At 47.4% G+C, this 11,564-nt stretch overlaps 1 protein-coding gene across 3 annotated transcripts in view; it reads right to left on the reverse strand.

The window, feature by feature from the left end:
- Nucleotides 1-4,900, reverse strand: part of RGS17 (regulator of G protein signaling 17) — a 172,048-nt gene extending 167,148 nt beyond the window's left edge. For 2 of the 3 annotated variants that reach the window (XM_075339568.1, XM_075339567.1), the window contains exon 1: nucleotides 4,591-4,900. In XM_075339568.1, coding sequence (XP_075195683.1) covers nucleotides 4,591-4,889 — 299 coding nt within the window. In that variant the 5' untranslated portion in view covers nucleotides 4,890-4,900. Of the gene's footprint in view, nucleotides 1-4,586 lie in introns of all 3 variants that reach the window. The other variant, XM_075339572.1, reaches the window with a different exon arrangement.
- Between the last annotated feature and the right edge of the window lie 6,664 nt (nucleotides 4,901-11,564).

Raw genomic sequence — 11,564 nt, forward strand, 5'->3', positions numbered from 1 at the left:
AAAAAAATAATAAACTGAAAAGTGGGGCGTGCAATATTATTCATCCCCTTTAAGTTAATACTTTGTAGCGCCACCTTTTGCTGCGATTACAGCTGCAAGTCACATGGGGTATGTGTCTATCAGTTTTGCACATCGAGAGACTGAAATTCTTGCCCATTCTTCCTTTGCAAACAGCTCGAGCTGAGTGAGGTTGGATGGAGAGCGTTTGTGAACAGCAGTTTTCAGCTCTTTCCACAGATTCTCAATTGGATTCAGGTCTGGACTTTGACTTGGCCATTCTAAAGGGTACTTTACATGCTGCGATATCGGTACCAATATCTCTAGCGAGCGTACATGCCCCCGTCGGTTGTGCGTCACAGGCAAATCGTTGCCAGTGGCGCACAACATCGCTAACACCCGTCACACGGACTTACCTTCCCTGCGACGTCACTCTGGCCGGCAATCCACCTCCTTTCTAAAGGGGCAGTTAGTGCGGCATCACAGCGACGTCACACGGCAGCCGTCCAATAGCAGAGGAGGGGCGGAGATGAGCAGCCGGAACATGTCGCCCACCTCCTTCCTTCCTCATTGCCGTTGGACACAGGTAAGGAGATGTTCGCCGTTCCTGCGGTGTCACACACAGCGATGTCGCAGCATGTAAAGCACCCTTAACACCTGGATATGTTTATTTGTGAACCATTCCATTGTAGATTTTCCTTTATGTTTGGGATCATTGTCTTGTTGAAAGACAAATCTCCGTCCCAGTCTCAGGTCTTTTGCAGATTCTGACAGAGAATGGTCCTGTATATAGCTCCATCCATCTTCCCATCAATTTTATCCAACTTCCCTGTCCCTGCTGAAGAAAAGCAAGCCCAAACCATGATGCTGCCACCACCATGTTTGACAGTGGGGATGGTGTGTTCAGGGTGATGAGCTGAGTTGCTTTTACGCCAAACATATCGTTTGGCATTGTGCCCAAAAAGTTTGATTTCGGTTTCATCTGACCAGAGCACCTTCTTCCACATGTTTGGCGTGTCTCCCAGGTGGCTTGTGGCAAACTTTAAACAATACTTTTTATGAATACCTTTGAGAAATGGCTTTCTTCTTTCCACTCTTCCATAAAAGCCAGATTTGTGCAGTGTACGACTAATTGTTGTCCTATGGACAGACTCTCCCACCTCAGCTGTAGATCTCTGCAGTTTATCCAGAGTGATCATGGGCCTCTTGGCTGCATCTCTATTCAGTCTTCTCCTTGTTTGAGTTGAAATTTTTGAGGGTCTTGGCAGATTTGCAGTGGTATGATACTCCTTCCATTTCAATAAGATCGCTTTCACAGTGCTTCTTGGGATGTTTAAAGTTGTGGAAATCTTTTTGTAACCAAATCCGACTTTAGGGCTCGTGCGCACATTGTGTCGTGTCACTGCAGAAATTTCTGCAGTGATTTGACAGCTCATGTGCGATTCAGATCGCTGCAGAAACACTGCGTCATGGATGTAGTGAATCTGCAGAAAAAATGTTGAATTCATGCACCCAGGATGCTGCCTCTCACATAGACAGAGTGGGAGCTGCATCCAAAGTGCATGAAAGAAGTGACATGCTACATTTTAGAACGCACCGATTTAGATAAAAATTTCAGCATCCAAATTGCTGCGCTCTCCAACGCAACGTGCAGATGGATTATGCACAATGTTAATAGATTGTGCAGTGCTAGACGCAGCGTAAATGCATGCAATACGCAGACGTACGCACAAGCCCTTAAACTTCTCCACAACAGTACCACGGACCTGCCTGTTGTGTTCCTTGGTCTTCATGATGCTCTCTGAACTTTAAACAGAACACTGAGACTATCACAGAGCAGGTGCATTTATACGGAGACTTGATTACACACAGGTGGATTATATTTATCATCATCAGTCATTTAGGACAACATTGGATCATTCAGAGATCCTCAATGAACTTCTGGAGTGAGTTTGCTGCACTGAAAGTAAAGGGGATGAATAATATTGCACGCTCCAATTTTTCAGTTTATTATTTTTTACAAAAGTTTAAAATAAGCAATAAATTTCATTCAACTTCACATTTGTGTCCCACTTGTTGATTCATCACCATAAAATTTAATTTTTTTTATCTTTATGTTTGAAGCCTGAAATGTGGGAAAAGGTTGAAAAATTTAAGGGGACCGAATACTTTCGCAAGGCACTGTATATAACAGAACAGTTGCCCACTGCTTGGTTTAATCCTGAAGATGAGGCAAGATCACCTCAAAACGTGTAGATAAATGTATTTGTTAAAATTTAAGATTTATTTCTACCCTGCAGAGCTATAACAGGTAGTTGTAACCTCAGCTGCAGCCACTCTTTTCAGACATAAATATCCACTCCTCCCTCCTTCTTATGCCGGCTATAGCTCATAACTAAGCTGAACATGAGGAAGGAACTTATCGCTGCATAGCTGTGGTGTTGTTTCTATTGCAGCTGTGAAGGTCCCTACTGAAGAAACCAAGGAGTGCTTTTCATTGTGTTTTTCCCCATCTGTTTGTCTTACCTTCCCCATGTTGTCTTATTCTAATGACAACACTAGCATCTAGTCAGGGTGAGTTCAGAGTCAGCGAGGACCTAGGGACATGAGAGGAAAAAGGGAGGAAGAACCCATCTATGGAGGTTAATGAGCGCAGGGAGTAGCCTCAAGTGAATGTTAGGAGGTGACCCCACCCCCTCTCCCTAGTGTAAGAGCCTATCGTTGCATTGTGTCACCTTTGCGAACGTTCCTCGCTGAGGGTTTTCCTCTCCCTCGGTGTAACACTACCCAGGTGTTCCTGCTGTTTTGCGCCATGTGCCAGGAAACCTCTCGTACCTGGAGTGACACCTGTAATCACATCATGACAGCATAAGCAGAAAGCTGTTAATTGGAGCTGAATGCGTGGTTGGACTACCTGGCAACAGCCAAGTAGTCCTCCAGGGATAATCTCCTGCTGATATAGCAAGGATTTTTATAAAAACTACATTAAGCAGTCCAGTAAGTGACACATCGCTGGAATCAGGGTCTCTGTTTCTACATTAAACTGCTCTCAGATTAGGTGACAAAAACCTGGTGACAGATTCCCTTTTAAGAGGTATTCTGGGCCTTGAGGTACATGAGGATCCAGCTACATTTGCAATAACTGTTTACAGAAAAGTGAATTGATCTGCCTTGTCATAGAATAAAATGGGAAAACCAGTCCTGCAGTTGTTGCATTGATTTGCTAAAGTCAACCCTCAAATCCTTCAACTGTTACATCCGACATAACCTAACGGGAGGCAAACCGCAAATTGATACAAAGCAGCGTGTATCCAAATAATGGCATTTCACATATTGCTATATTATGTGTATTATTCATATATACACGTAAAGTATGCTGTATGTGTGTATATATATATATATATATATATATATATATATATATATATATATATATACTTAAAATCCCACCGTTTATGCATTTCATCCTGATCTTTACAATCACCAACGTACAGTCATCAGCTTCACCCAGAGGGAGAAAAATGCTATTTATTCACAAGCTTTCCTCTACAATATAAAAATGATACAAATGAAATAAAATGCCGGAAATCAAAGCGCTCTCGAAGTGTACCAAATATCTTGAGTAAAGGGGAGGAAGATGGAAGCTCATTCCTTAAGAAGATGCAGCGAACATAAAACACAAATCACTGTATTTACTAAACAGCCATCAATATTTACATAGTGAACGCTCAATGTGCAATGATCATACAGGGATTTGCCAACATCGTCTAGTGGATCCAATGGGCGTTCCTGTAGTTTAATTGCAATGCATTACAGAAGACATAAATACTATGCATCCTCCTCCCCCCGCTCACTAGGATACACTAGGAAATCGACAATGACCTTAATTCACCGTGAGAGCGGCGCATATACAGAATATTGATCGCCCCATAGTTACATTATTAGATAAAGGAAGTGGGAATCCTTCTGGTCCTATAGCAGTACAATACCTTATGTACTGTGCATATATCTATATCTATCTATCTATATATATGGACAGAGGTGTATTACATAGGGACACTCTATATATGACCATTTTCCCTACATCCCCGCCTCTCATCCCTGCTTCTTTTCCCCTCTCCTCCTCCTCATCCACCTCCACCGCCTCCAGTTCTCACGTTTTGATAATGTTTCCTGATGAGGGGGATTCTTGCCCCCTCTCTCTCCCCTCCCATATCTGTTGCAGCTGCTGCTAGTCTCCACTCTCCATCCATCCTAGCTGCTGCTGCTGGTGTGATGCTGGAAAGATCACAGATCCAGCTCCTGCACCAGCAGACAAATGCACAATCCAGAAGTCCCAGTGAATCCACACACTACACATAGCAGTGAAGCCATCAGTGTGTGCAGCAGTGGAGATAGTACAACATATATATGCAGGATGGTGGGGCTGCTATAATAACACTGCAGCACTGGATGACATGCTGCCATTTGCTGCCTCTACACTGTGGATCTGCTGTGATTCTTGCCATTCTTGATGCCAGCTTCCTATAATGAGGACATACAGAAGTGATGCTAAAGGTGGAGGAGAATTATTGGGGGGGGGGTCTTACCCACTGCCTGAGGATGGGGGCTGCTGCAGCTGCTGCCTGAAGAAAAGCTGTCCAGGAGAGGCTCGTCTGCTCTCTAGCCGAGATGTAGTGTTGCCATCCGCCCAACTTCAGCACCCAGCCGGCAGAAATAGAGGAACAGAGAAAAGAGGGAGAAGCATAGAAGATAGAGGGAGTGATAGAGTGTGAGAGAGAAGCCAAGGGAGGGGGGAAGAGAGGACCAGTTAGCTTCTGCGCCTGCGCGACCAAGCAGCAGGGGAGCAGCAGAACATCCTTTGCTAGAAGGTTACAACCATTTCTACACATCCTCTCCCATTCAAAACACTTCTGCAGTGCTGCAGGTTCACTCCGAGCCCCTGGAGTGGGGCAGTCTGATGTGGGAGGGCTCTGCTGCTCTCATCTATTCATCCAGGATCCCTCCAACTCCCCCAAAAAAGCCTGATCAGGGTTCAACAGGAAAATGGATGGAAAGGACTAACCCATTCACTGCCAGGAGCTGTCCTTCTTTACATTTTTCTTTTTCATTTATGTATATTTAATTTTGGTTCATTATTATCATCATAATCATCTTCACATTAGATTCACAGGTAGAAAGATACAATGGCATATAGTGATATTTTACACACACACACATATATATATATATATATATATATATATATACACACACACACACAGTAGTATATATATATATATATATATATATATATCTATATCATTAGATGCCATTTTGTCAGTCTGTTAATTATTAAGTGATATATATATATATATATATATATATATATATATACACACACACACACACACACACACACACACACACACACACATATATATATATATATATATATATATATATATATAGTTGTTTGATATGCTAACGTCCACCATTTGTAGGTTCCGCGTGATGTCAATATTGTGTGCATATATAGCATATAAATATATGGTATTTATTTCTATTTCACTAGCTTAGCACACATTGCTCTTTACAGACATCACATACTAATTGTGCAATGTTGAAATCACTCTTGGAACTGATTATGTAATCATTTCAGACCTATACTAACTACTGTAGAAAACACACATTTTTTTACATTCCTGTTATTTTGCATTATACTTTTTGTTTAATTTATCTTTTCATGGTTTACATGTTTGCACTATTTGTTTCTTTTACAGTAAAGGTAATATGTGACCTTTTTACCAACAGAGGGTGCTTTTGCAGAGTTTTGGGTCTTACTAGACCCAGGCACCATTTCCAGGAGACTGCAGTGATGAATCCATTTCGCTGCTATTGGGTGTTAATACTGACACTTCCATTATAGTGTAAATGAAATGACTGTTTCCTGGTTAATAAAACAGTAGAAAACTGTGTTTTTGTTTCCTTTCAATAATTAAAATACATTACGGATATAATTGCATATTGCAGTTAATATCTGCTGAGAGTAGCTATGTAGATATACTGTAACTAAATGAAACATATTGTGATATCATGATGTATTGTGACAGATGACACCACTGCTACATTGACTTAGCTGTGCTACCTTGTACATGTCACTGCTTTAGGCACCAATGAGAGTAAGTATAATCTAGGACACTGGTCAGGGATGGTCATAGATTCCAATCAGCAAACATGCAGCACCCATGCAGTACATTTCAGAACCTGTAAAACACCCATAAAAATATTCACAGATCCAATGCCCATACAATACATCCACAGTACCCAGCACTGGAGACCTGACTGTAACTGCAGATCAGTTCTGATTCAGATAACAAACAGGAGCTGAACTGTCAGTGGCCACTAAACAATTTGACAGAGTAGCAGTGTGTACAGCTCTTTGTGATGTTTACATCCAGTCGCTGCCGAAGCTGGTCTGGCGCCCCTGAGGTTTAAGTCGGCACAGGGTATTGCATCTCCCTTAAGATGCAGTACTCATCCTGGGTAAGGAGAGGTTAATCGCTGGTGTTTCTCACATTCACACACAAAACACAGTTGGGTGCTTTCCCACAGGGGGGATGGCCTGGGGTAGATAGGGGTGGCCATCACAAAGCATGGGACTTTACCGGTCACTAAGACAACCACCTGGGGGGCAGGCACCACTTGAGGAAAAGAGAAGGAGCATCTTCACACATAGACAGTCAATCCCGGGCACAGCTTGGGGTGAGAGGCACACCTGGGCCCTCGATCCAATCTTCTTTTACCTCACACTTCTGGGAGTGCCATAGGACCCGCGGCTTGGAGCAGATAGCTCGGCCTTGGTTCTCTACAGCTACACGGGATTCCAGGGTCTGCGTTCAATGCAGGAAACACCCGCGACCCGTTCCACATACCACCTACACTGGGATTGGAGGGACCCAGACCAGAAAGGACTTACAGTGAGAACACCGGCAGCGACCTCGAATTGCTCGGGATCGGCTGGGGCCCATCACGGCGGTGACCAGCATCTCCTGAGTAAACAAGGACTGTGAGTAAAGGAAACCTTGAACCTGCAGAGACTGTCTCCGCCTGTCCTTGCCGGCGCCTCGCGCTTCGGCGCCCGCCATTACTACTCCCCTCATAATCCTCCCCGGGGCCTGCTCCACCTGTGGGAAGCGTAAACATCTTAGCTGCTACTACCATCAGCCCCGGAGGACAGTGACAGCAGCGGCGGCTATTCCCTGGCTGCATACCGCAGGTGGCGTCACAAGACAAAACCTCCATTATCATCATCCCCCCCACCTTCTTTATTGTAAACCTCAGGGCCACGAAACTGGGCAGAAGGGCCACCCATGACATTCCCACACTCGACATCACCAGGCCCAGCGACGAGTAAAGTTAACCGCGTGCCCCGTGGGTGCTACACCTCGGAATCACGAACAGGATAATGTGCCCAGGCTAAACGGGTACTGTGCGCCTTACAGAAATGTGTTTCCCTGAAATAGGACAGTCGCCATTAATCATTCCACATGGGAATAAAAGGGGACGTGCCGTCATGGGCGGCACCCCGAAAAGTGCGCGAACAGAGTCCCTTCTGCTGGAGATAAGTACCACCCACCCAACCAAGCAGGACGGGGAGAAAAGACCTTGCCGATTAAAACAGAAGACCAGGATGATCCAGACACCGCACCCATGACACCTGTGCAGCCGGATTCAAAGCTTTGTGCTTCTGGAGAGAAGTGGGCACCGCAGTGCTAAGAAGAAGCAACCCTGCTGAGTGTCGGCAGGGAAGGACTCTGGCACCTGTCAAAAGCATGCCTTATGACCGATGCTTCCCCGATGGCCCCCGGGGCTCACCCGGGTCCCTGGGGAGTCCATCGTTGGCAGTATTAACCTTTGGAGCCCCATGATGGCGGAAAGACTGAGGTAATTGCGATCCAGCCTCTGCCGAGTGTTTTACCAGAGAGGCACTCTGGAGCTGCTCCTGAGGAGAAACCCGCTCCTGACACCATTGACATCCTTACACCCGTTTGCCATTGTTGTGGTAAAGCGGGGCACTTTGCAAGAGGATGTCTCACGAGTGTTCTAAACCTGGGGGCTGGGATCGATCCTCTGGTACCACCAGCAGTCAAACAAGAATAACTGTTTTTCTATGCAATGTTAATGTTTGTTTTACTTGATGCACTTGATTTTTCTTGCCAACTGGTATTTAGTTGAAATGTTTGATGCTGTCTCCCATAAAGGGAAAATTGTTAACTTGTTTATTGCATACTAAAAATTGCGGTGTACCAACATTGTTTGCAGCCCGGGAGTGCTGCCATTTGCTGTGGGGGTAAATGGCGCACCTGAGGCTTCAGTCACCATAGGGTACTGCATCTCCCTTAAGATATAGTAATCATCCCAGGTAAGCAGAGGTTAATTGCTGGTGTTTCTCACATTCACACACAAAACAAAGTTGGTGCTTTCCCACAGGGGGATGGCCTAGTGTAGATAGGGGGGTGGGCATCACAAAGCATGGGACTTTCCCGGTCACTAAGACAACCACCTGGGGGGTGGGCACCACTTGGGGAAAAGGGAACGAGCCTCTTCACACATAGTCAGTCAACCTCAGACACAGCTTGGGGTGAGAGGCACACCTGGAACCTTGGTCCAATCTTCTTTTACTTCACACTTCTGGGAGCACCATAGCACCTGCAACTTGGAGCAGATAGCTCGGCCTTGGTTCTCTACAGCTACACGGGATTCCAGGGTCTGTGGTGAGTGCAGAAAACACCCGTGGCCTGTTCCACATTCCATCTACACCGGGTTTGGGGGGACCCTGACCAGAAAGGACTCACAGTGGGAACACTGGTAGTGACCTCGAATTGCTCGGGATTGGCTGGGGCCCATCAAGGCGGTGACCAGCATCTCCCGGGTAAACCAGGACTATGAGTAAAGAAAACCTTGAACCCGCAGAGACTGTGTCAGCCTGTCCTTGCAGGCGCCCGCCATTATTACTCCCCTCCTCTTCCCCCCCTTAGCTGCTACTACCATCAGCCCCGGAGGACAGCGACAGCAGTGGCGGCTATTCCCTGGCTGCATACCGCAGGTGGTGTCACGAGAAAAAACCTCCATCATCATCATCATCTACCCACCTTCATTATTGTACACTTCAGGGCCACAAAACTGGGCAGAAGGGCCACCCATGACATCACCAGACCCGACATCACCAGGCCGGCGACGAGTAAAGTTAACTCGTCGCCCCGTGGGTGCTACACTGGTAAAAACTGATCGGTAAAGACACCTGGTGTTAGATCTCCACGGATTTGATGTTGATATGACCTAGTCTAACAACAGTCCATCAATATCATAATAGTGAAAAGAACTTTTCAATAGGGATAAGTGAACCTAAACTGTAAAGTTTGGTGTCTGTGCCGAACACCTTTTTTTGACTGTTTGTCCGGTTCCTGTTCGGGTTTGTCACCCAAATAAAGCTTGTTGAAAGGTTGCAGAACACTGTAAAAAAAAAAAAGGAAGCAAAATGGTTAAAGCAGGAAACTTGGCACGGCTATAAAGGCTCGTGCGCATATAAATGCTGAAATATCTGCAGCGACTTGACAGCACATGTGTACTTCAAATCGCTGCAGAAACACTGCATAATGGATGCAGTGTTTCAACAGATTACATGCCGATTTCATGCGCTCGGGATGCTGTCTCTCCCATAGACAGAGTGTGATCTGTATCCAAAGCGCACAAATTAATTGACATGCTGCATTTTTGAAAGCACGGATTAGGGTCAAAATTTTAGTGTGACGCCCTGGCCAGGCCAGGTAGTCACAAATAGGCCCCTACACAACACCTTTCCTCTCAGGTGACATCAGCCGACCTTCAAATCCTACTAATCCCCCCTCAGGGATAGATAGACACACCAGGGGGCGGAACCAGGCAGTTGGAAGACGCCCACCAAGGAGTCCAGACAGCCCAGGGAGGGAAAGTAAACAGTTGAAGTTAGATTCTGTTAGAGTTCAAGTTGGAGAGGAGTGTGGGCTGGTGCTGTGTCCGGCTCCAGCAGAGGCCAATACCCCAAATTGAACGGCGCTAGGGTAGGAGCCCTGGTGCCACTGGCTAGGAGGCAGACGGCGGTCTCCATCTGCAGGAGCCGGGAAGACGGCTCGGTGGGACCGAGGTGGACTGGGACAGGGTAGTGGTCCGCCGGTACCGACCCGGGGAACCAACTCAGAAACTGGAGCACACAGGGGGGTACTCAGACCCTGAAGCTAGGTCCAGAAGCGACTGGAACTGATTAATTAACTGATTGAGGCCAGGACTAGAGGTCCTGTCCCACCCAAAGTCCCGATAGAAGATAAAAGCCCACCGAGGGGGATAACAGGCCACCGCCAGGGCTCAGGGATCCCACGGGCCAGCGTCTGCGGGCAAGGGCTCATTAGGCCACATCCAGCCAGGAGCGGACTCCTGAAGTTGCAAGCACAGGCAGTCCACCATCACACAAAAGTGCAGGAGAAAGACAGAGACCACCAGCCAGGTGGGGGACCAGAACGCAGCTGGCTGCAGGCACCGACCACCATCACCTTGGTTTACCAGAGACTCGTGTGTTTCCTTCACTAGTGAGTACACCAGTACCCTGCGGTCGCCCATCTCCCTGCACCAACAAAGCGAATTTCAATGGGTCCCGGGGCCACCATCCCTGCCCATGGAGGAGTTAACAACTTGCTGCACAACATCTCCCCCCGGGTGCCCTGTAATTTGAGCGGTGGTGTCCAAAACTCACCGCATACCTTGGGTGGCATCACGAAACTCGTACAGCCCTGCCCATACATATACGTCCTACATCCACCACCCCCCAACCCTATTCATTCGGAGTGTCTGCGGGATCCCCAGCCCTCGAACCACCCACCGGAAGGCCCGGACCCGATCAGCGGCAGGCTGCCGGCACGGGGGCGGCACACCCCGAAACTTGGCGTCACGAACAGGATACTTACCCATTTACTTACCTTGTGGAAGTGCGCCTTGTATTGAAGTCAGCGGTGATCCGTTGCAAAGTTTCCAGAAGCCGCCATCTTGCCGCCATCTTTTGGCACGAAGATTCCCGCCCCAAGTCTTCTTCCCCGAGAAAAGGGCGCAAAAGCCGAGGCCCTGCCCCCTGGGAACACGGCCGTTAAGTAAGGCCGGAAGTCGAAAAATGAAACTTACAGGCCTGAAAGAGGAGTGCCAGAAAAGACCAAGGAGGAGAAGCGGGAAGATGTCCGCAACTAACCCTGATGGTGGAGTGGCGCCGGCTGCTGGAGCGGCAGCGCCTGCAGATGCACCTGACGACGGGAATGTGGCAGGTCTCGCTCTGGTCGCAGGAGCGGGGGAGGCCGTGGCACCGACGGTCACCCAGGTAATGCCAATCTCCTTGCCCTACGTGCCCGGTGCTGCCTGGCTACCCCAGCACGATGGGAAGCCTGATGCCTTGCAGGTGTTCCGGAAGAAAAGATGCACGATCCTTGATTTGTACGCCATGACTGGCAAGCAGCATGCAGCGGTAGCACTCGGGCAGCTGACCAGCGCCACTGAGCAGGAAGTGG

The sequence above is a fragment of the Anomaloglossus baeobatrachus genome, chromosome 3 (genome assembly GCF_048569485.1).
Source record: "Anomaloglossus baeobatrachus isolate aAnoBae1 chromosome 3, aAnoBae1.hap1, whole genome shotgun sequence".
Lineage (NCBI taxonomy): Eukaryota > Metazoa > Chordata > Amphibia > Anura > Aromobatidae > Anomaloglossus > Anomaloglossus baeobatrachus.